The sequence below is a fragment of the Coenobita brevimanus genome, chromosome 51 (assembly GCF_032717465.1).
Source record: "Coenobita brevimanus isolate Jiangsu-jjx chromosome 51, ASM3271746v2, whole genome shotgun sequence".
Taxonomy (NCBI): Eukaryota; Metazoa; Arthropoda; class Malacostraca; order Decapoda; family Coenobitidae; genus Coenobita; species Coenobita brevimanus.
The window spans coordinates 36,664,504-36,691,921 of record NC_137004.1 but is presented as its reverse complement, the minus strand read 5'-3'; the positions used below and the strand labels follow the sequence as shown (position 1 = coordinate 36,691,921).

General features: G+C 36.8%; 1 protein-coding gene across 8 annotated transcripts in view; it reads left to right on the top strand.

Moving 5' to 3' along the window:
* CaMKII (Calcium/calmodulin-dependent protein kinase II) overlaps positions 1-27,418 on the top strand; it is a 491,893-nt gene that overhangs the window by 377,919 nt on the left and 86,556 nt on the right. For 4 of the 8 annotated variants that reach the window (XM_080272794.1, XM_080272797.1, XM_080272793.1 and 1 more), the window contains exon 13: positions 15,002-15,058. The exons of 2 other annotated variants lie outside the window; for them this stretch is intronic. In XM_080272794.1, the coding sequence (XP_080128920.1) occupies positions 15,002-15,058 (57 nt within the window). Of the gene's footprint in view, positions 1-15,001; positions 15,059-18,958; positions 19,304-27,418 lie in introns of all 8 variants that reach the window. 2 more of the 8 variants (XM_080272800.1, XM_080272792.1) reach the window with 2 other exon arrangements.

Sequence of the window (27,418 nt, the reverse complement as noted above, 5' to 3'; positions counted from 1 at the left end):
CATGTTGAAAGAAGCCTGATTGATTACATGCTCTTAGAGGGATCGATAATGGGAATGGTTGCCAATACGAGGGCCTTGAGAGGATGATGTGGAAGTCTGTCAGATCATATGATTGTGGTATGCATGATCAGGCTGAGAGGAATGAGGTGGATCAGGAGAGAGAGGAGCAGTCAGGGAGAAAGACTGAAAGTTGAGAAGCTGAGGATCAAAGAAATGGCAGATGATTACAGGACCAAAGTAGAGGAGGAGTTAGAATCAGTGAACTGGAATGAAATGGATCTGGACAGCCTGTGGAATGCATATAGGGAGTGCTTAGTTAGGAATACTAAAGTTATGTGTAGTTTGGCAAGAGTAACAGCAAAGAAGAATGGTATGGCATGGTGGGATGAGGAGGTTAAGAGAGCTGTGGAAGAAAAGAGGAAGAAGTGGCTAAAGTGGTTACAGGATAGAGGTTCAGTTGACATAAGAACTGAGTATATTGAAAGCAAGAAGCACGTAAAGAGACAAGTGAAGAGGAAAAAGGAGGTAAATGATGATCTAGGAAGAAAAATGAATGCTAACTACTCTGAAAGTAGGTTATTCTGGAAAGAGGTGCAGAAATGTAGAAGTGAAAGTGGAAAGAAATGTGATGGTATGAAGGATGTAGGTGTTAGATTATTAACCCATGGAGATGAAGTAAGGACCAGATGGAAAGAATATTTTGAAAGCCTGATGAATGGGAAGAGAGAGCAGAGCAGCTGTAATCATGATTGGTTTTGGGGATGTGCAGAGAAGGAATGCAGTGCCAGGAGATGTGACACTTACACAGGTGAAGAGTGCTGTGAAGCGGCTGAAAAATGGGAAAGCAGCTGGGGTTGATGAGGTGTATGCAGAGATACTTAAGTGTAGTGGAGAAAGTGGAATGAAGTGATTGTTGGAGATCCGTAAGAAGGCATGGATGAGTGAAACTATGCCTGCAGAGTAGAAAAAGGCTGTGATTGTACCCATGTATAAAAATAAAGGTGAGCAAGGTGAGTGCAAGAATTATCATGGCATAAGTTTACTGAGTGTGGTAGGGAAGGTATATGGAAGAATTATTATACAGAGAGTAAGAGAGATATCAGAAGTCCTAGTGAATGATGAACATGGCTTTAGGAGTGGCAGAGGATGTGTGGATCAAATATTTGCAGTGAGACAGATAGCAGAGAAGGCTTGTGAGAAGGACCGTAAGGTGTTTATGGCGTTCATGGATCTGGAAAAATCATACGACAAAGTAGTTAGAGGGACTGTGGAAAGTTTTGCGCATATACGGTGTAGATGGTAAGCTGCTAGGTGCTGTCAAGAGTTTTTATGATGTTAGTGAAGCATGTGTAAAGGTTAATGGGCATCTAAGTGAATGGTTCACGATTGGTGTGGGCGTGAGACAAGGTTGTGTGGTGTCCCCATGGTTGTTCAATATATATATATATATATATATATATATATATATATATATATATATATATATGTATATATATATATATATATATATATATATATATATATATATATATATATATATATATATATATATATATATATATATATATATATATATATATATATATATATATATATATATATATATATATATACGGATGGGGTAATGAGAGAAGTAAAAACATAAGTAATGGAGAAAGGGATGGCATTGGTAATGAATGATAATGGATGGAATATCTCGAAATTTGTTGTATGCTGATGATGCAGTACTGCTTGCAACTACCGGACAAGAACTTGGTAGACTTGTGCAGATTTTTACTGATGTCTGTGAGTGCCATGCCTTGAGAGTAAATGTAGAAAAGAGTAAAGTGATGGTTATTGAGAGAGACGGTGACTCCCAGTGTGATGTTACAGTGAATGGAGAGAGACTGGAATTGGTGAGAGAGTTCAGATACCTGGGTACAGTGATAGAAAAGAGAGGAAAATGTGCAAAAGAAGTTGAAAGTAGAGTGACACAAAGAAGAAAAGTAGCTGGTGCAATGAAGGCCTAGATAAGAAACAGAGGCTTGAGTGTTGCAGCTGCACAAGGCTTACATGAGGGAGTGTTAGTGCCAACTTTAGCATATGGATGTGAGACTATGGTGTGGCATGAAAATGAAGTCAAAAGTAAGAGCAGTGGAGATTGGACTGCTGAGGCAAGTATGTGGAGTACAGAGGGTGGATAGGATACGAAATAATGTGATTCGTGAAAGATGTGGAGTGAGGAAGTCAGTGGACACCAGAATCGAAGAGAGTGTACTGAGATGGTATGGTCATGTGGAGAGAATGGATAACAATAGAGTGATGAAAAAGGTATATCTGAGCAAATTTGAAGGAGGGAGGAGGCAAGGTAGAAGGTGGAAAGATATGGTGGATGAGTGTGTGAGGAGAAGAGGTTTGGGAGTCGGTGAGGCTAGGGAACTGACAAGAGATCGAGCTGGCTGGATGAATGTTATGAGAAGAAGTGCATGATCAGGGATTTTGGCACGCCTTTTTAACGTGGGAGCATCTGGATTGACTCAATCGGATACTTTTCTGTGAAGCTACAGAACGCAGTGAATGTTGGTGGCATGTCCGATAGAGCCAGGATTCCGGGGGCTTGAATGATGAGTGAATGAAAGCGTGGCCCATTGGATTGGGCAAATTTAGGCTGTCTGGACATTGCTACTCCTCATCCTGCCTTAGGGTGGGAAAGGAGGTCCTGATGATGATGATGATGATGAAAAATTTTTCCAATTTGAAACAGAATTTCACACAGACACATTGCTCTTCATGATCTTTCATTGTTCATTGTATGACAAATCATGAAGTGCACTAACACGCGTTCACTGAAGTATGTGTACCTCAATGACTAAGTGATATGGTGTGATGTGGCAAGTGTTAGACTAAAGATCAAAATCACTGGTACACAGCGGTCCTTTCACGATCATGATACAGCTGCTAGTTGTTGCGGTTTAAAAAGTTTGGTCTCTCTTTGGACACACCTCATATTATATAGATGACACATGATAACTACATACAGCTGTACCATGTAACATAGGATGGTGCTGGAGAAAGACACCTTCACATGGTGGCACCATTATAATTGGACAGTTGAGCTGCCAGAATTACATCTCTCAGCTGTTCCCCTATTCCCTAAAAGATGGATGGTGGACTGCAAGAGAAGGGTAACTTCAGTCTTCGGTCCACTAGGTTCCTATTAAGATGAACCTAGAGGTACAGCAGCAGTAACAGCATATTGCACAAAATGTCACATGGCCAGCATTTATATGGCTGAAATCACAACAAATATCCCAGGTGAGGTGCCCTAGTGGAATTGGTTGCTGTGTTCTTGTTACAGGTCTGCTTAGGTTGAGCAGACCATGAGTTAGTCCAACTGCTGGAATTCAGTTTTATTACATGAAGACTCTGGTGCTGCTTGTAGACTAGTCTGTCATCACCTAGGTTTATACGAAGGAAAGTTGTGAGATTCCAGCTGTTGGTTTCTTACTTTTTTGTAAGTCTATGTATTACTGTTCTTGTCAGTTGCTGAATGATAATCTGTGAATAGATAAATAGCTGTACTATGATATTCAGTTTTCATACTGTTTTCATGAATCCAAGGATTATATTTGCAGCTATTTAGGACAGCCTGATTTAATCCTGTGTGTAACCTTTTAGCTGTAGCAGCAGGTTCATAAGCCAGGACCTTTTTGGTTAAGAAAGATCTGAAAAAAACCAAGATTGCAATAATATAGTGCTGGGCTACTTTTCCAAAATATACTAACAGAAAAAAAGCAATATATTCTTGTGGCTTTGTTGATGTAGGAGGCCAATATATGATGATTGTTATTTTCAGAGCACTCCTTTGTCACCAGGTGGCAGCTCAGTACAGAATAGCAATACTGTATTAACATTAAATGTTATTTTACAAAATCTGAGACTTACCAGTTTTTTTTTTTTTTCTTTTATCCTTTACACCCATCATAGAAGTGACTTGCTGATTTCTTCTGCCATCAGTGATTGTATTAAGCTAAAAGGCAACATTCAGTAGTGGAAGGATTAGCCACTAGACTAGTATCTGGTTAGACCAATATGCATTCCTGTGATGCTTACAACATCAGTCAGTCTGCCGTGAACTTAAAGCTGGGGTGATGGGTTGCTAGTCATGAATGTTTGTTTCCAAAATAATGTTTAGCTGTCCATCTCAGTGTCACTAATACTGTGTTCATTTTGTGATTGTGCTTTCCTTAAATGGTAAAGATTTGATTTTAGTGATTTCATACATTTTCTATTGGATATTTCGGAATGCTAGTTTACCAGCCACAGGAGATTATATAATATAAATTCTTTCTTCAGGCTGTCCACAAATGTGTAACATTGCTTTGAATAAATTCTAATAATCACAGTACTGTAAATGGAGTTACAATAGCACTTGCTCTTGTAGATCATGAAGCAAATGACTGTTGCCTTTTTGTAGTCTTTGGTGTGTTTTACCATGTTCAGTGGTTTAATTGATTACATAAAAGTGTCTGTGCACAATATACTCTAAAGTAAGCTGTACTGTAGATTTTATGTATAGCATATAATGCACCTGTTTATGTCCTAGGTGTGCTGATTTAGTTGGAGATGCTTGTGGAGGCCAGGATAGCACATCTGAGTGGTGGTTTTGGGTGCAGATAAACTGTTGCAGGTGACAGGCTATCTTTCTGTCTATCTATCTGTCTGTTGCCAGATGCCTTAATCCGCTAATGGGTGGCCACAAACAAATTGTCTCCATGTTGCCCTGCCCCCTGCATTTTCACTGCCCTACCCCCAGCTTACACCCTCCTCTCTCATATACCTCTTCACTCCATCCCTCCATCTCATCTTTGGCCTCCCCCTCCCTCTCCCACCCTCCATGTGGTTCATATAAACTCTCCTTGTTAGTTTTTCGCTCTCCATCCTCTCCACATGGCCAAACCACCTCAGTGTATTTCTCCAAATACTATCTATCACATCCACATCCACACCACAATGCTTCTTTATTTGCTTAATTGTCATTCTGTCTCTCCATGTAACTCCACATGCTCCTCTCAGATAGCTATTTCCAATGCTCTCACTCTTGACTTGTGTCCTTTGAACAAGGTCCAAGCTTCACTTCCATATGTTAAGAGTTGCTGTCACACTACTGTCATGCAATGACTTTTTTACTTCCATGCTCACATTCCTATTTCTTATCACTGCTTTCAAAGAACCAGAAACCTTTTTTTCCTTTCAAGCACTTCCTACTCCAAACTTCCATCCTTACTCATCAAACTACCCAAGTACTTAAATGTGCTCGCATTTTTCATTTCCTTATCATCCAACCTCACTGTACATTCAACGGCTTCATTTCTCTCGAAGACCATAACTTTACTTTTCCCTATTTTCACCTTTTGATTCCATTTCTTACACACTATCCCAAACTCGTTGACCAACCTTGCAGTTCCCCTTTCTCTTCACTTAACAGTACAGTATCATCAGCAAACAACAGTAAAGGAAATATCCAAATGCTGCCCTTTCTTGTTAGGACCACTACAACATCCACTGCCCTTACTTGCGTCTCTTTTATAACCCCATTAGTATACAGACTGAACAACCATGGAGACATGACACAACCCTGTTTCAATCCAACATTTAGATAGAAAAATGCACTTAATTCACTATCCACACACACCGCAGCCTTAGCACCCTCATACGAACTCTTCACCACATTCAACCTCTTCCCAATTTACTCCATATATTCTTAATATTTTCCACATTCCTTGTCTGACCACTCTGTAATATGCTTTCTCCAAATCCATGAAGGCTGCATACAACCTCTTTCCGTTCTTTAGAAACTTTTCCACTAAAGACCTAAGGATGAATATCTGATCTACACAACCTCTTCCCTTCCTAAAACCTCCCTGTTCTTCTCCAACTAATTAAGCAGCATTAAGAAAGACTTGCTTTTATACCAAGACAGTTAAGACTTTGATGACAGATTATGAACTCTGTTTTATGCCAGTATATGCTAGATAGTTTTATTCAAGTTAGGGAGCTACCTTCCAGTTAATGAGCTAAATAAGTTAACTTGGTTAATCCCTTGGTTGCTGTTTACATTGCAGACTGTATTTATTTTGGCTTATACTAGTGGATTATACATCCATCCATCCATTATCCAATCCTACGTTGCCCCACGAGGTACAGATCCAGGAAAACCTGTTCAACCAAAAATAAATTTTAAATGTGTTAATGCTCTCATTAATAAGTGGGTGTGAAACTTGTATGGATTGAGTTTGAAAAGCAAGAATAGAAACAAAGAAAAATAATGAAACTGTTAGGGAATATTTGTGGATAGTGTAAGTTGCATTTGATAAGAAATATATTTTTGATAGATATGGACCAAGGAAGTCCAGTAATTGATGGGTAGAAGAAAAAGGTATGCTTAAAAAGTTTTGTCCCATATTAACATAAGATTGGATATGGATAGGATGATGAATGGATATGGATAGGATGATGAAAAAGGCACAGTACTTAACAGTTAGGCAGGGGGTGGGAAGGTCATCGAAGACCAAAAATTGAATCCATAGATATGGGAAATGCAGGGTATAGTTGTGATGATGATGATGATAATGATGATGATGATGATGGTGGTGATTCGTTTTCGTTTTCGTTTTTAAAGGCTCCAACATGCTTGCATGTGTCGGCCTTGGTCACCTAATGGCGGCTCTCCACGCTGCACGATCCATTGCAGCCTCCCTGTTCAGTCCCTTAACCCTAAGGTCACACTTAATGACCTTGTCCCATGTCATATAATGATCATCATTGTGAAGTCATTGTCAGACATATCTGTTCAAAACTGCTCAGGGGTTTCAGATAACAAGTCTATCCTTCATGTGCATTTTTATGTATGAAATGAATGTTTTTGTAAGCTGAGGGTTGTATTTTTCAGAGCCTAAGTGTTTTGAGGCATTTTTTTTCTTAATTATGTATTCCAGCCTATGGTAGATATATTTTCTCTTGTTTATTGTACAACTTGTAAAATTTGCAGATTTATTTTTCATGGCTTTTATTTTGTGTGAACAGATCTTGAAATTGGCTCTCTTTTGTATTGTTTTTGTTTTTTTCATGGAAAGAACTGTTTTGTGGGCTTAGCCTTTGGTTCCTTCTTCCTCGCAGACAAAAAAAAAAAAAAAAAGATTTGTAGCTGCCACTTTATTTTGTGATTTAAATTAAGATTTGTGAGGATTCTGGCCATAAAAGATTTTTATTGGTTCTGTACTGCCTTGTATATATTTATACCTATACACAGGACTGTACACAATAACTAGTACAATGCTGTCCATTTTGATTTTCATCCACCTATCCATTATCCAACCATTTATTGGTGTGTGAAGGGCATTGGGGCCAGCTCAGTCGCTCACTTCAGACATTCAGTCTGAAGGTGACCAGTTGCTCATCCCTGATTGACAAGGCAGTTGCCCTCAGCCTCCTGTAGACTTTGACACTGAAGGGTCATATTTGGCCAGCGCATCTTACTCCACTCAACCACCAAGCATCTATTTCAGGGTTATAAGGTTACCACCCAGAATAATAAGTTACAGATACTTGCTGTCCTTTGTTTTTATATTACTGTACTATTCATTTTCTATTGTACAGTTGATATTTGTGTATGCTCTTATGTCTGTTTTAGGGCGTTTTAGAGAAGGAAAAGAGTATTTTTTAATGACTTGATAGTTTCTGTATGACAATCAGTAAATTGTGGAAGAAATTTTGTTCTGTTAGACTCCATAACAGGTTTTATATTAACCTAACCCCTGTTATTTGAAGGATAAAATCATATTGGTATTGAAATACTAAATACACTTGTTTATATTTCACCTAATCAGACACAAACACTCATCTTAGCATGATTCACACTTTTTATTTTTACGCTTAATGTAATGACAGTTTGGAGCCTAACAAAGATATTGAATTCATTTATAGAAAGTAAAATGACATATACCAGTTTTGCTTTTGAGTAGGTAGCTTTGAGTCTTTAGATTTGTGGGTTGCACTTTTCTAGAGCTATAAGGACTCAGGAATAATGTATTTGTCTTACAGTCTGCACATGTCCTGAGCCTAGGACCTGAAACCCAAAGTGTGGTGGATATGGTATATAAATTGGATACTGGCTGTATGTCCTTTCAGATGGTTGCTTATGTTCACACCCTTTTAGTTAAAAATGATGACACATTCTGTTCAGACAGTTACACACACAGTTTTTACAATATTTTGACTTTAACAGCATCACCATCACTAAAGAAACCCATTCTATTCACACCATCATGGGGAATGGTTAATTCTAGCTGTCATTCTCTTTTTGAAGAGAAAGTTTAGTCCTTCAGTGGACCTCTTACATATTGCTACTTATAGGTACAGCTACCTTGGTTCTTTTCCAAAAATGGAGATGAATATGGTTATATCGGTTTGTTAGTTCATTGCCTTACATTGCGCTACAATGCTTTGGGTTTAGTTTATTTTTTCTCACAACTCAGGGATATATCTGCTTGTTAGGGCACTGCCTTACACTGCACTATAATGCTTTGGGTTTGGCACCTATGTTAGGCAGAGGCATTTGTTAAAAGTTCAATACCAAGGCTTGTCTGCAAATACATATTATCTCTACTAACTACTGTACATTGTATCTAATTCTCCAGGCTGTATCTTTGCATATCTTACTGTGTAATATACTGTACACTATATCTTTGTATAGTAATGCCTTCATTAGTTGATGTATGTATGTGCCATCATGTTGACTTATGTTTAAATACTCTGCACTGATTTCATTTTACCTATGAAATGCAATCAGCAACTCCAGCTGTGTTTATGGGAGAAGTGCAATCCACAACTCAGGCTATGCCAAAATAATCCTTCAACTTAAAAATTGCATGGTGGGGAAACGGCACAGGCAGGAAATTGTGCACTCCATGGATTAAGATTCATTCATATAAGTAAAACACATAAAATAACTGGGAAAATATGTGAGCTGTGTGGTATTGGTTCATGGTAACATTTACAATATGACCCATGGAGATTTGAAGACTGGCGGTCTGCTGTGTTGAATGTTTTTGAGAACTTAGAAGTCTCCTAGGTTGTAGGAGATGGGGAGGATATTGTTGATCAGCTTTAATGAATGTATACCTTTTATGTATTTGATTTGGTGGAAATAGTACTGTATTGAAGGGCTACAGCATTTTGTACTTGTAAGACACCTCTCAATCAAAAGTGGCGGTGCACGATTTGATTTTTGTAAAAATCTGCTTCTCTGCAGTAAAATTTGTAAAAATATATTCCAAAACAAATGAGATATTCTGTAGTTAATGTGATTTGTAGATAGGGGGAAATATAAAAAACAGTACAGTACCGGTAATGTACAGAATAAGGTACAGCATTAAGCTGTTTATAACATTAAAAATGCACAACTCATTTTTTTTCATGATGTTGTTGGCATTATTAACCATGGCACTGCACAAGACCACCCTTGCTTGTCATATCCAAAACTGAGGCTGGTTGAAAGATTTCACAGTACTGTACTGGTGAGTGTTGTAACCTATTGTTGGAAGCAATGATGCTGGGTGCAGATACTGACATACAGAAGAAAAGCACAGATAACTTGGCTTTTTTCTTTACGTTTAATTGGAGAACTCTGGAAGCTACGAGAAAGTCCTCATAAGGCTTTTCATAAAACATTTGTAAATAGGAAAGCATAGATTTTTATTATTGCAGTAATTTATGGTGCCTGGTGGTTTGGTGGATAGTTCAGGCACTCCAGTCATATTGAGCCAGTGCAGGTTTTATATCCAAGGGGTGGTTGGGGTTTGTTGCTCACGTAATGCGACTCAGGGATGATTGAAGCTGGTTATTCTCATCTTTATTGTTAGGACCAACTTGCCTAGCCCCAGGCTCCTACACTCCTCATGGGGCAACACTGGATTGGATGATGAATGAGTGAATGAATTATTTTTTTCTTCAAAGTCTTTTTCTTTTCACAGAAGGCAGGAAATGTCTGTTAAAATCTCTTATTTGTTTGGTAGGAAGACCACAGAAACGTAAAGGTAGCATAAATGGTGGAGGTGCAAAATTTCACTCATTAATCACTACTCAGACTGTTAATAAATGTTTGTAGAATTATAGCTGAATATTTACATGGTAATTTGTGCCTACTATATCCATGTTTTTTCATTATCAGTGATAATCTGCCTCAGACCACGATGAATTTAAAGTATATATAAGAATACCAGTACAGTATTATCATTCATGTGTTTTAAGTATTCTCATACCTTGTACAGTACAGCACAGAGGGAAGGCTTGACACTGGGAAGAATCATACCTCCAATTGGAAACTTTCGTTGTTGTAAAGGTATTGGTAGAGCAGTGGTTCAGCTTGGATCTTGAAAATTCGGCTGAAACTGATGGGCTTAATTCTCCATTTAAGAAGTTTACCCTTATCATATCATATCAAGACATATAATTATTCCCTTGTACAAAGGAAAAGGGGAAAAAGAAGGGTGTGGTAATCATAGGGGCATTTGTCTTCTTAGTGTAATAGGAAAAGTGTATTGTAGGATACTTATTAACAGAGTTAGGGAAATAACAAAGGAATTAGTTGGAGAAGAACAGGGAGGCTTTAGGAAGGGAAGAGGTTGTGTAAATCAGATATTCACTCGTAGATCTTTAGTGGAAAGGTTTCTAGAGAAGGGAAAGAAGTTGTATGCGGCATTCATGGATTTGGAGAAAACATATGACAGGGTGGATACACAAGGATTGTGGAAAGTATTAAGAGTATATGGAATAGATGGGAAGTTGCTGAATGCTGTGAAGAGTATGTATGATGGTGCTAAGGCTGCAGTGCATGTGGATGGTGAACTGAGTGAATTTTTCTCTTTGAAGGTTGGGTTGAAATAGGGATGTCATGTCTCCATGGTTGTTCAATCTGTACATGGATGGGGTAATAAAAGAGGCACAAGGTAGGGCAGTGGATGTTGGAGTGGCCATAGTGAGAGAGGGTAGTATTTGGAAACTCTCTGTACTGTTGTTTGCAGATGATACTGTGTTGTTAAGTGAAGACGAAGGGGAGCTGCAAGGCTTGGTGGATGAGCTTGGGAGAGTGTGTAAGAAACGGAATCTAAAGGTGAATGTAGGGAAGAGTAAAGTTATGGTCTTTGAGAAGGGTGAAGTAATTGAACATACAGTGAGGTTGGATGGTGAGGAGATGGAAAATGTGAGTACGTTTAAGTACTTGGGGAGTGTGATGAGTAAGGATGGAAGTTTGGAGTGTGAAGTGCTTGAAAGGATATAACAAGGAAGAAAGGTTGCTGATTCCTTGAAAGCAGTGATAAGAAACAGGGAGGTGAGCATGGAAGTGAAAAAGTTACTACATGACAGTATTGTGATACCATCTCTGACGTATGGAAGTGAAGCTTGGATGTTGTTGGAAGGACACAAATCAAGAGTGAAAGCAGTGGAAATAAGTTATTTAAGAGGAACCTGTGGAGTCACATGGAGAGACAGGCTGACAAATGAGGATATAAAGGAGCGTTGTTGTGTGGATGTGGATGTGATAGAAAGCAGTGGCCATGTGGAGAGGAAGGAGGGTGAGAGACTGATGAGGAGTGTGTATGTGAGTGAGTTGGAGGGGGGGAGAGGGAGGGGGAGGCTGAGGATGAGATGGAAGGATGGAGTGGAGAGGTATATGAGAGAGGGGGATGTGAGTTGGGAGCAGGGCAGTGAAGTGGCGGGGGACAGGGCAACATGGAGGCGATTTGTTTGTGGCCACCCTGTACGGGATTAAGGCGTCTGGCAATAGATAGATAGACATATAGTATGCGTAACTTCTTTTCCATCCTGATGCAATTTTCCAGAGAAGTTAACCCATATAACCTGAGAATATTGTTTTCAATTTATTCTTGATGTCTGTAATGATTTATTCAGCATAAAGAGACTTTTCAAACTGGAGGGGATAGAGATAACTTTAATAAACCCACTCAGTACAACAGGCCTTCTTAAATTCAGCAATATCGTCTGGTAGCAGTGAGAATAAATACCATCAGCTGGATCCAGGGGGTTAAAGAGTCTCTGTATGGAGCTTCCTGTCGAGTGTGATAACCGTAATAAATGGTGATGATGATGTTGATGAACCCCTTCATTATGATGCAAGTATTGTCTTTCATTTTCTATTGTTGCTATTGCCATACATGTTGTTTTCATTACAGGAAACCAAGTGGAGGTGTTAGACACATTCTTTACACATTCACTTCAAGAGGTTTCCCTTAAGCAAAATAAGATCATGGAACAGTTGTAAAAATAAACTAAAAAAAATAAATGCCATCACAGTTAAGTAACTAAGGTAGAAGCTATTAATGGCTTGACCTCGATATTTTGTGTTGTTCTCATGAATTTTTTAATTACAAATTCAGGAAGGTAGTCAGAATCTTAAAGCTCTAGTTGACTGACTGTGTGAAGCATTTTGTGTTTCTTACTTTCTTTGCAGAAATAAATATGCACTTGTCCATTTTGCTTGTATGGGTGTGTTACGTGGATATCAACAAGCATTTTTAATAATCTGCCTGAGATTGAATTATTGCTTGTATGTACTGTACAGTACTACTACTCAGAAGATTTATGTATTTCATTCATATTATGCATTGGAAACACCAAAGCTGAGTGTGACAACAGCTTTATGAATGATATAAGTATGATGAGTAAGGAATTTATATTGTGTATGCAGCATTTCTGTACACACAAAACTATTAGCCAGTAGACTTTTCTTAGTGACCAGATCTGACCCGAGATATTAGTATTTATATAACCTAACCATATAGCAGCTGTTGTAATCTAGATGATGCACTGCAGTCCTAGTTATTACAGTATGTATGATTAAGGGTAAGAATATTGTTGTGAAAACCACAAAAGTGTATGGAAATATGCTCCCCTTTTAATTATTTTAGCTGTTTCACAACAAGTTTTTTCTCTGCTTCATGGTAGCATATGGTGGTAGCAGTACCAGGAATGAAGCAGAAAAATTATCATTGTGGTGAACAGGTAAATGGGGATTATTTTTAATTCCATTATTTAGAGATGTTCTCTCTGTACTGAAATAAAATCCACATTGGTAGCCAGCATAATTATAAAAGTATGTTATCACATGAAGGGGTGTAGAAGTTTTGTTTCTTTGTGATTTGATTCTCCTACTTTGTTAATTTATTTCGTACTAGTGATTTTATTTTCCCACTTAATATGTTTTGAATCACTTATTTTTGTGTTTTGGTTCTCCTACTTTATTTTCGTTTCCTCTGCTCTATTTTGAGATTTGTCTTTCCTGTTTATTATGGTTTAAATCTCATACTTTGTGGTTTGCATCTTAGAGTTTTGTGTCATGGTTCCCCTGCTTTGTGTTTTGATTCTTGTGCTTTGTTTTGCTTGCTTCCTGTACTTTATTTTTGGGGATATTCTTTTTTTAGATTATCATAATATGTGTTTTGAATATCAAGTTTGTGTTTTAGATATCCTACAATGAGTTTTGAATCTCCAGTTTTGTGTTTTGGTTCCACTTCGTATTTTGTTTCTTGCACAGTACTTTGTTTTAGCTCTCGTACTTCATGTTTTGCTTCTCTTATTGTGTGATTTAATTATTGTACTTAATCTTTTAATATTCCTACTATTTTTGTCCTCTTTCTTCCATCTTATTGTCTGTTTTATGATAGTAGAATTAAGATTATGCTGGTGATAATGATGATGATGACCCAAGAATAATATTCAAACACTGGACTCTTGAAGGGCTACCTCATTACAACATGGTGCCCCCCCTACCCTGCTTTTTAGGGTGGATAGTGTGGGCTGTATAAATTATGTAAACTGATGAAAATAGCATAATTAAAGGTGGTTTATTGAAAAGGGATTTCACAGATTGATGTGTTATTCATGATTATATTGTTTTGGAGACTATCAGCATAAAACTTCTATCTGGGTGTTTCCCATTGCGTTAAAATATATACCGGAGGGTATTATCATAGATGCTGTGCCTATTACATTTTTATTTTCTGATGATTGTCCATTCTTTGTCTCATATTGCTCTGTGGAATGGGGTGTATTGTCATTTTTTGTGTGGGTCTTTGCTATGGTGGCTAGAAATATTGTTTATTGTGTTGGAAATGGTATTTCTTCAAAACTCCTGGACTTTGATGTATGGGCATGTATTCCTTTGTGGTGTGGGGGCTTACAAGGGTCCTTTATGAAATGACTTTTCTTGGTCATGATTGCAGTATATGAAATGCATGGTGGTACACAGGCTTTCACCAGTTTATTATCTCCTTTAGAAGACATTTCCAGTATAAAAGAAGTTTTTCTTGTGGCAGTTGTAAAGCAGTATTGTGCAGTAGAAGGAAAAGTGATCAAAAGATACATTACTTATTACAGCAACATAGATTTTTTTAAAACAACTTGATTTTATGTAAAATCTTGAGTTTTTGGAAGTTCTCTGGGATGGTGAGACACCTGCCATCGTAAATTCTGTAGAGTAAACCCATCTCTTTCAAAGGTATGTCACGTATTGACATTTTGACCAATGTAATGTTGCCTTCCACTTGACGCAGTAGTAGCAGCCACTCCCAAGAAACTGCTTTACGAGGCTAAATAAGTCTGTCCAGTTTGGTAGAAATGTACTCAGCATGCTTAGGTTAGCACTGTATATTAAACGTTTTGTAAAAGTAGTGTGTTTAGGTCACATTGTTTTAACTGGTGGCTTATTCTTATTTACAAACATTTAGATATTCAGTTCATACCTCAACCAGCTGAGTGGATGTTGAGCTATACTGGCATACTTGTTGAGCCTCTTATATTGCAGGATCTCAACCGTTACCTAGTGTAAAATATGCTACATTGTGAACGGTGGTTTTCTTTTCTTTTTGTCCGTCCCCCTCCTCCTAATTTGGTGTGGACGTTGCTTCACCCGTGTGTTGTGGTGCTCCCCCGCCGGTAACAGACAAGTCCAAGTCTCAAGTTGATAGGAGTACCACAGTGATCGCCAGGGACGTTGAAGGTAGGCGCCTCCTTATGCACCTTCTCCCTCATGACTCAAACGCTAGTCAGACACTGGTCAAGTCTTTGTATCACTGTCACAGTAGTTTACTTTTTTCATAAGCAAAATTTCTTAGAATATTTCCCCTCTCTAAATTTATTCGCCTGATCACGTGGCACCGTAAATGATTGATGATTTTCCGTCCTGTCAATACTTCATTATGCATGATAATCTGAACACACATCCTGCCATTTATTTGGCAAGATTATGCTTTAGCAGTAAATGAAATTTTATATTATCAACAGCACAGTAGAATCCAACATGAATATACTCTAAACTTTGACACATAGCTCTTTAAGAGAAACTTTTAAAAAATTGGACATGCATTCTTGAAGTACAGATGTTTTTCATGTAAAGCTAATTAGCTTCTTCGACGGTTTAGTAGTGGTTAGAACTGCCCAATTGGCCTAAAAGAATCACCTAAAGGTCAGAGCAAAACAACGTAGACCTTAAATAATGTAGAGTACTGTAATGCTAATTTCTGAGCCGCACAATCTTACATTGTTTATGAGTTTCTTCAGGAGAAAGTATATTTATGAATCAGGAATGTTCACCGAACACCCTGTAATTCTGCAGCTTACCTTAGACCTTGATCAACATGCTAGTTGTGGTTATTAAAGTTGAAGTTCATTTGAATTAAGTACAGCTGCACAGTACAGTACTTTGTTTTTGTTATCCACAGTTCAGTGTTGTACTATGTGATTGTCTGCTTCAATTTGTAATACACGTGCATACTGTCATTTTTTGCCATATTGGGTTAGTAATTCTCAGTATGTGATCTAATTCAAGCTCCTTATTTGCTTCACCACGATCACACCAAAAGCAGAATAAGAATATTTAGCACAAGTGTAAAGCATTTATGCTGCGGGAAAGTGACATCTTCATTTGTATATCTGTCTTTGTCACTTTCCATCCTCATTCTGTTCATCTGTCTCTCCAAAATTGTTATGATATTAGGCATACTTATGCCTTGATTTTTTTCTTCAGACAACAGGTTTTAAATGCATAGCTTCTTTTGTCCTCTATTGAATATTATATATATTGTATACAGTATTTTTTATGATCATGAATACGCCTTGCAATTGTTTTGCCCTTGAAATAGAATCGTCTTGACCTTCCATGGCTTTTCATACTCAGTTAATGGAAGAATGCTAAAATCTTAATCACTTCTCACACAGAATATAAACATTGCACTGTGCACGCTGAAAATGTCATACATATAAGTGTTTTCATTTTGGTTCTCATTGTTCCTTTATCTTCATTTTTATTTTCTGATAATGTAATGTATTATTTTACATATCACACTTCTGTTTAAATATATTATCTAAAGCAACTGTGTACTGTATCAGTGTAGGCTTTGTTGATATTGAATTTTGTACTTCCTAGTTTTTTACAGAATACAGCTGAGCTTCATATATTTGCTTGATTTAGAAAGTTTGGAGGTTATTTTTTTTTTTTTCCCATGATGTAGGTTCCAATGTCACTTCATTTCACCAGACATTGTTTACCTGAAAATTGGAAAATGAAAACACATTATTGATTTGAAATGACTTTACAGCGAAATACGCTTCATCAGTACTGCTATAGTTTAAATTGAAATTACAACCAATCACAGCTTTAAAACTTCAGTATTTTATGTAGTGAACTCTTGAAACCATCCTCAGTGACCTGACTCAAGATACTACAGTGATACTTCATGTTATTAGATTTCCTGGGATCTGCATTGCACACTAAGTGCCTTTTTCATGTGGCCATAGGAAGATGTCTGCCACCTCTTTCCTACTAGTCCATGTGTGCATAGAACATACTGGTATCCTCATGTATTATTTATGCAGTTTGAGTGACTGTTTTATATATATATATACATCTATATATATAGACACACACATACAGTAAAACCTCGATATAACGGACTTCAATAGTCCGGAATTCTCATTTATCGGACCCTTTGAGCTACCGGACTAAATTCCTATATATTGGAAAAAGTCCGATAAAGCCAGAAGCAGTCCGGACTGTCTGACCACTTCAGCTATGTTCACCACATTAAGGTAAATAAAAGACATGTTTACCAGTGTACAGTACAGTATTATTATACCATTTGATTAATGTAATGAAGTTATAACACAGTACATTACTGCAGTGGTAGCCAAAACAGTTTAAAACCATTCATGCAATCAAGACTAATGTCTGATATTTTGGAAAAAGTCTGGATTAGGAGGGGGAAGTCCAGATGTTGCTTTTATCAGAATTTCGCATTTTTCGGAATGGTTTGAGCCCCAATTAGTCCATTATAGTGAGGTCTTATTGTACATACATACATACATATATATATATAAATATAAATATATATATATATATATATATATATATATATATATATATATACTATATATATATATATATATATATATATATATATATATATATATATATATATATATATAGTATAAACAATAAAATAGCTGAGAAAATATGAAAATATACAGTACTGGCTATTGGTAACCTGTACAAGATATGACTAAGACAGAGTTGCTAGGGCACCTCTTAAGTTCATGTGAACATAGCACTAGAGCCAAAGTAATAACAATAATACCAGCCTTAGGTGGAAGTTGACACAGCTTAACTGCTTACATTTTGAGTGATTGTGTTACACAGTTTTTGACCTGCAGCATGGTCTCAGTGGTTTTTATTCCTCAGGAGATAGCAAACATTTACAGTACTGTGCATTGATATTAGTTTGAAACTATCCTTATGAAGGAAACCTTGGGACAACAAAGTAATGCAATCATCCCCCCAGAAACGGAGTTTAGCTGGGAAGGTCTCTTGTTTATGTACAAACGAGTATTTTATTTTTTTATTTTTTTTTTATTTTTGTATATAATTAATTAAAATATTTATTTTTATAGCACATTACTGCAGTATACTTATTATGTTCATGTGCAGTTGAAGAGATAAGTAATGTTCTTGTATGTTGCCCAAAACATGTTTTGCTTCTCTTATTCATAATCACGCTTTGAATTTGGTCTCGACATGTGGCCTGAAAACCAGCTCTAACATGATGTGATTTTTTTTTAAATGATTGTTAATATGGAAACCAGTATTTAAAAGGCTGTAAAATATTGATGATGATGATGATGATGATGATGATGATGATGATGACCGGGGCAGTAGATCAGATTGTTTGGTAGCAGTGACAACTTGTGATGAAGTTCACCTAACTGTAATATTCTTGAGTGCAGGAATAGTTTGATGTGCCAGTTGCTTTAAGAAGTGCAGCTGCTGTTAACCATTTTTTAAAAAAACTTGCTGATTTTTTTTTTTTTTATTAATAGAAATATTTGCACTAAAACAAATACTACATGAAAATTTGACTCATACATCCTCATTATTACAACTAGTTTAGTGCTCATATAGATAGAAAATAATTTTTGCCACACCTAAAAGGAGCTCCAGACAGGAAGCATTTAGTACATGGACAGAGTTTGTCCTGGTAATGATATCTTTTCACATTTATCCCTGGTAACTGTACTAGCATCTATATTGACAGTGAAGGAAATGTGGAGCAGTTAGCATTTGCACAATGATTGAAATGAATGTGTAATGTTATATATATATATATATATATATATATATATATAGTATTTATATACTGTATATGTATATATATATATAAAATTTTGCGTTTAACATAATTTTTTTATATGTGCATTGCACATTGTACTTAACTTCATCTATGCGTACTAAAATATCTCTACTGGAGGCCTCTTTGTAAATACAAAAAAAAGTTCAGGCAGCTTGCTGTGAGGTGGGAGCTTGCTCCACTGTTGAATATAAATATGCCAATACTGTTTGGTGCCACAGGCGGAGAGGAGAAAGCCAAAGCCACGGCAGCATCAGTGGTGGGTGCCATGGCTGGTCTAAAGAACAGTGTGTTATCTGGCGGTGGTGGTGGTGGTGGTGGGACGAGCGGCGGGGGGAAGGTTGGTGGTGGTGGCAGTGGTGCTGGAGGCCTGATGGCAGCAGTGGCTGCTGCAGCTGCGGCTGCTGCATCTTCCACCGCCCCAACTTCACCCCCAGTGACCACAAATCCCTCCACCACAATCAAAGAAAGACGTGAGAGTAGCGCAGAGTCTGCGCGAGGGGACCGCAAGTCAGGTGGCAGCCAGCTGAACAGTGCCCAGTTGAGCAACAGTCTCCCAAGCAGTGGTAAGTGGGCCAGTCCTGCTGTCCCACCCACCCTCCATCCACCACCCACCACCGGGGACCACACCCGGCTATAACAGTCCACCACTAACTTTCTGTCACAACTCATCTCTCTCAAATAATATGAGAGCTGAAATATCTTACCAAGGATTCCAGAGACTACTGTATTGTGGTCGTATTTCACTGATGCAACTACTGCCTGCAGTTGCTTCTAATACTGTGTGGAGTTGAGTTTGAACATTATAACTAATGGCTCTGTTGCATTTTGTCTAGAGTGTTAGTTTCACTAACAACGAAGCATGTGTGTTCCATGCAACATGGTGTGGTTATTAATGAATTATATGAGGCAGATTTACATGTCATCAGTAGGGATGGCTTTTCCATCAAAACTAATACAGAATCCAGTCAATGTTTCATGGTACATTTTAGAAGTTTTACTGTACTCAGATGAAGTAAAACTGCAGAATTGTGGAAGTAGTGTACCTGAACAAATGTTCCTTGGTCATAGCTAATGCTTACCTCAAGTCATTTTTGCAGCAGTGTGAATACTGAGACCTCAGAATCTAAGCTGGAACTGTTTAGAGAACCTAAGTAATTTGTAATACCTGTTGATATATTTGCATGGTCAGTCACTACTGATTGAAGGGTATTAGAGAGAGACTATTTTTATTGCCTTGTATATTTAATTACAGTGCCTGATACTGGAGAGTTCTACTTAAAAATTAATAAGGAGTGAATTTTTATTTTATTTTTTTATTCAGTTAGCATATTGTTGGTACAGTATATGAATATAATAGTGGTCTGTGCTGTGATTTTATCATATCAGAGTATAAATATAAAATCTTTATTGTATGCAGTCATTGTAAATTACAGTAAATTACAGCATGTACAATATACTACAGATATACAGGATATTGACTTCTACCAGAATTAATATTTCAGTAATGGTTAGCACATGAAATCTAGTAGCTATACAGTACATAGCTTGGAGTACTGTACATAGAATTTTTGAAATTTGTGCTGTTCACAAGAAGGTACAATAATATGCTGAAAACATTAGGGGAGGTACTTGAGATGGTTGGTCATGTGGAGGATGAGAGACTGACTAACATAAGGTAGTGTATGTGAATGAGAAGGAAGAAGGAAGGGGAGGTGGAGTCTGAGAATTAGACGTAGGATGGATTAGAGAGATATGTGAGGGATGGGGATGTAAGTTGAAGAGAGGGCAGTCTGATGGCAAAGGACAGTGTGACATGTAGGTGAATCATTTGTGGTCACCTGTTGTAGAATTCAGGCAACTGGCTTTAAATGGAATGGATACAGTACACTGCATTATGCATCAGTTTATGATAGTTGATATTTAATTGCAATGTTTACAGTATTTTGTCATGGCATAGAGAACCACCATTAGGTGACCAAGGCTGATGCATGCAAGCATGTTGGAGCCTTTATAAAGAAAACGAAAGAAACAAACAGTAATGGAGATCTGTAGCCCTTCCACAAGTCTCAGCACTGTGTAGGGGGTAATATGAGATTAACTGTTATCATGAGTGCTGTGTTATTACAGAGAACAGTATGATGCTGTGTACTGAGAATTACTTGATATCGTGTTTACTTGGTATTTTGGGGAGATGGTGGTCATGTAATCAAAGGAAAGGACTATAATTTTCATGGGTGGTATTTTGGAGAGATGTTGGTCATGTGATTAAAAGAGAGGACTGAAGTTTTCATGGATATGCATTCAGTCTTGGTTTTTGAAGGAAACAGCTCAAGAATTTTCTTTTCTTTTAGGCTTTCTTCAGTGCTTATCTGCAGGATACACCTTAATGTCATATAAACATCCCCACCAATATATTCACACCAACTGTAATAAAATACATAGCCCTAGCATCCCTCTGTACAGAAACGGTTGAATATTAGTGCTCCACTGTTGGCGGTCTAACATGTGCTGTCTTTATGCAGTTTTTCTGATTCTGTTTATTCATCTCAGTATTAGATATAATGAACACGGTACTGTACAGTTACATCTATATCAGACTGAAAGTAGACCAACTGTTGTAGATGTAGTTAAAAATGGAAATCCATTAGTGTAATATGCCTAATATCAATATATAGTACTGACTTTAGTGATGGTTATCATTACTTTTTACAGTATTTGTATGAGGCCATTATTGGTTGATAAATACATTAGCTACATGAAACTCTTTTGATGTTGAAGATATAAACCTAATGACAAGAGTTGGTAGTTGGTCTGTGTTGCTGGTGACACCACTATGGCTTCCAGAGTACTGTAAGTGACCAAGAACCTAGCTGCTGTACAAATGAGTGTTTACTGTAGTCACCTAAACTTATGCTACGTACAGACTCTTTTTTTAATGCAGTTAAGAAATAACCTAAGGCTGAAAGTCTAAACAGAATTAAATCAAAGAGGATCTTTGTATCCTGATCATGTACTTCAATAACAGTGGCCTTACTATTTTAGTCTAAAGCCTAGCTAGTTGAATAAGTTTAAGACTACAATAATTGACTTTGTCACTGGTTTTCGTTGCTGGTTTAGCATTGCTGCATAAAAACAGCCAGTGCCCTAGGCAGGCAGTGTTGTTGTTCTTCATTCCTTGGAAGGTGAATTGTAATAATTATCACAGTACACAACTCACTTTATATTGTTGAGGATCATGGCAGTTTCTTACACATTAGTCGTCTGACAAGTGCTCAGTCTGTTTGGTTACTTTTAGCTCTCCATAAATTATCATTAAGTTATTACAGTGGGAAACCTGTCTGCAGTTTGAGCTGTGTATCTCATGGCAGCATACTTATTTCATGATGCATGTGTTCTGAATCTAGGGTTTGAGCCCACACTGTGACAGACATTTAAAGTTGGTGTTTTTAGTTTGTCCTTTCATATGCTTGCATATCTTCACATCCTATTGTTCTGCAAATGACACATACAGACTCTGACACACGGAAACCCACGAGCATAGTACATTCCGTGTATATCACAATTAGGTATATTCTTAAATATTTGGAATGACTTAGACAAAGAGGTGGTGCATGAGAAAAACATTCATGTGTGTAAAGGTAGACTTGATAAATGTGGATATGGAGACAGGACAACACGAGCATTGCTCAATTCCTGTATACTACAAATAGGTAAATACAAATAGGTAAATACACATAGATATAGCCAGTACAACATACCCACTTTCATTTATCACAGTTGCTAAAGATGCGGCCACCCTTTGCGGGATTAGGGCGTCGGGCTATAGATAGATAGATAGATAGCTAAAGATGCTTTCTATTTTTTCCTTCACCAGCTTGGCTGGCTATCATTCTCCCCCTAAGGAGAAGGTCTAGTCATGCAGTGGACCTAATGTGAACTAATACAGATAGGGGTCTCACCTCATTTGAGGTGTTTTACCGAGATGGTATTTGACTGTTACTTAAGTGGTACTGGAAGGTAGTATGATCTGAAAACATTCAGAGTACTCCATCATCTTTAGATTGCACATACAGGCATACCCCGGTTTAACGATGTAATTGGTTAGGTAAAACCCCATCGTTAGGCGGGGTATCGTATATCGGGGTACTTTTAACATGTAAAATAATGTGGAGTGTTTATCAGCCTTGGGTTTCTCCCAAAACCAATCCCAAACCCACCCAAAGGAGTCCAAAAACAAATTTAAAGCCAATCTAAATGGCCTAGTAGCTGTCAAGGAAGCTAACCTAAGCCTAACATATGTAAATAATTTACTAAAACCAACTAATAAAATAAAAAAAAATTGTCAAATGTAAGTCTGGAAAAAATCAAGCAAAATAAACTAAAACCAACTAATAAAATTAAAACGTCATCAAATGTAAGTCTGGAAAAAATCAAGCAAAGTAAACTAAAACCAACTAATAAAATAAAAAAATCATCAAATGTAAGTCTGGAAAAAAATCAAGCAAAGTAAACTGTACCCTAAAATGACAATGTTTACCCTACCTATGGCTAAAACACATTAATCTAAGTCTAAAAACAGTTCATAAATCAATCTAAACACACTATTTTAGTCTAAAACATCATCATAATTGGTAAGAAGATCAAAACCCATTGTTAAACCGGGGTTTGGCCATCGTTAGACGGGGTATGGTGGTATTTCTACCCCCATTGTTAAGCCTAGGTATCGCATCTAGGGGTATCATATATTGAGGTATCACTGTATATTGTAAACTGATATACATAACAAACTGCCCCATCATGCAGAAAATACTGTATAGTCTTTACTATAACTAACTGCCACATTCTTGACAGTGAAAAAATATATTTTGTATATTTTTGAATGTGGGCAGGGCGGAGGTACGTAACTGGTCGGAGCTCCTCAGATGATCTGGATTTTGACTATGATGGGGAGGCTCAGGAAGTGGACCTGGAGGCCCTGACCATCAACTAGTTTCTCTGATCCCTGGACCTGGACCTTCTACAGCTTCAAGCAAGGGGGCAGCACCAGGTCTTGCAGTGGGTCATGTGTTCTGCCTTCATGACCTGCACACTTGACTTGGAGGCTCAACACACACCCCATGGCAGGAAGAGGGCCAGCCAAGCCATCAGAAGATGACTTATGACAATTTTTTTGACTCATAGATTTTTTTATGTAGTGCTCAAATTTAGTAGCAAGATGGTCACTGAAGTAGTAAATTTTTGTTGCTACCATGCTTATTGTTGCATTAGATGAGTACAAAATTGTTAAGGTATAAATTTAATGCCTTTACGTACGAGAGTTGAAATTGTGGTCAGTTGTATGAGCATAACTCTGTGTTGGCTTGGCAGTTCCTCTTCATTGAAGCTGGAGAGGGTTGAGTAGTCCATCATAAGCTACCTTCTTCTCTTTGTGTTCTGGTCTTTGTTATTGATACATTACCATTAAGTTTTTATAGCTTGAGTTTGCATTCTTTGGTAGGATGATTATAGTTTGTACAAGGCTTCTCAACTGTTTTTCTGTTCTGTATGTTTAGTCTTGCTTCCACACTCAAGTTGATCAATAGTTTACCTGTACTGTATTATATTTCATCCTTGAAGCTTGGATAAATTTTGTCATACCAATTAGATTTTTTTATAGTCTTGGCAAAACATACTTATGCTAGATGTCTCTTCCTAATTTGGAACAGTTTACAGGTATGCCCTGGCTTAATGATGTAATTGGTTAAGTAAAAACCCATCGTTAGGCGGGGTTTTGTATATCTGGGTAGATTTAACATGTACTGTATAGGGTTGCATTTTTGAACCTTGGGTTTACCCCCGAACCAAGTCCTATACCCACCTAACTGAGTCCAAAAACAAATTTAAAGCCAATCTAAATGGCCTAACAGCTGTAAAAGAAGCTAGCCTAAGCCTAACACCTGTAAATAACTAAAACCAACAAATAAAATCTGAAAATCGTCAAATATAAGACTGGAAAAATCAAGCTTAATAAACTGTACCCAAAATGACAATGTTCACCCCATCTGTGACTAAAACACATTAATCTAAGTCTAAAAACAGTTTATAAATCAACCTAAACACACAATTTTAGTCTAAAGTATCATCAAAATCAGTAAAAGAAATCAAAACCCATTGTTAAACTGGGGTTTGGCCATCGTTAGGCAGAGTTTGGTGGTATTTCTACCCCCATCGTTAAGCCTGGGTACCACATCTTGGGGTATCATATATCGAGGCATACCTGTATATGAGTACATTACATTCCCAAAAATTACCTGGCAGAAGAAAGTGATCTGTTTAAAGGATTGTACGTGGTTCACCAGTGCACGAGTTATATCTCATTCATAGCTGTCTACTGTACCATGTAAATAGATTTGTTCTGTGTAGTACATCCAATATAAGCATCTGCTTTAGCGATTAAAGATGTTTGAAATACTGTGCTATATAATATGCATATTTCCATTATTTTTTCCATTTTTATCAGTATAGCATTGTGGTTGTCACTGAACATAAAATATGCTGTAGTATACTCTTGCTGGATTTCTGTCATATGCAGCAGATTTACTGTACTGTAATGCACATCAGGTTGTTGTTATAGAGTATAGAGCTGAAGAAGATCTATCTCTCTACCTATTGCCAGACGCCACTATCTCATAAGGGGTGGCCATTTGACTCTGAGTTATTTGTGTTATGAGGAGGGGCACTAACCCTCCACCAACCCACTTGTTGACACTTAGGGAGCACGTATGGTTTGGTTATATGGTTACCACCCAGCGTTGTTAATGGTTTCTTGGTTTACAGGACACCATTTGGCTTGTCACTCAATATAAAGCCACCTGTAAAGGAAAGATAAGCAATAAGAAGTGACAGGAAAGATGGGAGAAATAGTAAGAGACGAGGGCAGGCACAGAAACAGAATGATAAAGGCTAAGGAAGAAGTAGGAAGCACTGCGTCAAGTGAGTGGATGATGGTCGCCACCACCTACCACCAACTAGAGAGTTGTAAATCCCTATTTGGTATGGATTATCGTTAATGTCAGAATTTCTTAAATGCTTTCAGTCCTTATACTGTTCAGTGTTACAATATCATTATTACCTGCTTAAGACTTGTCCGCATGCTGCAAGTTGACAATTTTTTTTTTCTTTTCATTTAACTGTTTACCGTGCCTATTAAGTTTGCATATTTCAAACTTAAAGAAATCAAAGAAAGTTTGAGAGCTTTTGATTTATAGCAAGCTTAATTCATTACTGAATCCCCTATAGATTATTCCATTTTATGATCCACAGTTGCCAAAATGAAGTTGATTTTCTCTGACTCAGATACCAGTGGATTGGGCTATGTTTCACTTATGAACATTTTTATATTATAGATTGCTAATTTTATATAAGGTATATTATGCTTCTTTTATATGTTGCAGTATTTATAGTTAATGAAGAGTTTGCCAGTAAATATGACTTGTACATAAAATAATTATAAAATTTAAGAAACAGAGATTCAGACCAGTTTCTTTTTCTGCTCTGAGTAAGTGTAACAGAATAATATCACATTTTATCATTATGGTTTGTAAAATGGATTCTCACAATCTAAAACACTGTGCAGATGTTTGAATTTGAAAGATCACTGTAAGGCATCAGTTGAAAAAGCAGCAAATTCAGTACAGTCCTATCCAGCAAGTGTGAAATTTTGTATTTACAAAAATGAGACAAAGTTCATTGTTTATATATACCGTGTATATATATATATATATATACAATATATATATATATATATATATATATATATATATATATATATATATATATATACAGTATATATATATATATATATATATATATATATATATATATATATGTATAGGCTGTCTTCATTATATAATGATCGCATGCATTTGGGAAAACCCATCATTGAGCCGGGGTATAATTAATCGGGGACATTATGACATAGAAAGTACAAGGATTCGTTGGAGGGCCTTGGGATCACCCCCCCCAGCCAAGTCTAAAACCCACCCAAATGAGTCCCAAAACAAGTTTCTAGTTCACCTAAGCCACCAGATAACTTTAAAACAAGCTAGACCAAGCCTAAAACTCACCTAATCCAAAAAATAATATCTGATAATCATCAAAAATAAGTCCGGAAAAATCTTACTTAGTAAGCTATACCCAAAAATGACAGTAGTCACCTCACCTGTGACTAGAACACATTAATCTAAGCCTAAAAACAGTTTATAAATCAACCTAAACACGCAATTTAAGTCTAAAATACAATCAGAGTCGGTTCAAAAAGAAACCATCGGAAGTGCATAACCGGAGACTGGCCATTGATAGGTGGGGAAGGGTGTTAATTATTTTACATCACTATGGTGAGGTATCATATAGCAGTTTATCGTGTAATGGGGAATGCTTGTATGTTTAAAGGTATATATATATATATATATATATATATATATATATATATATATATATATATATATATATATATATATATATATATATATATATATATATATATATATATATATATATATATATATATATATATATATATATATATATATATATATATATATATATATATATATGTATATATATATATATATATATATATATATATATATATATATATATATATATATATATATATATATATATATATATATATATAT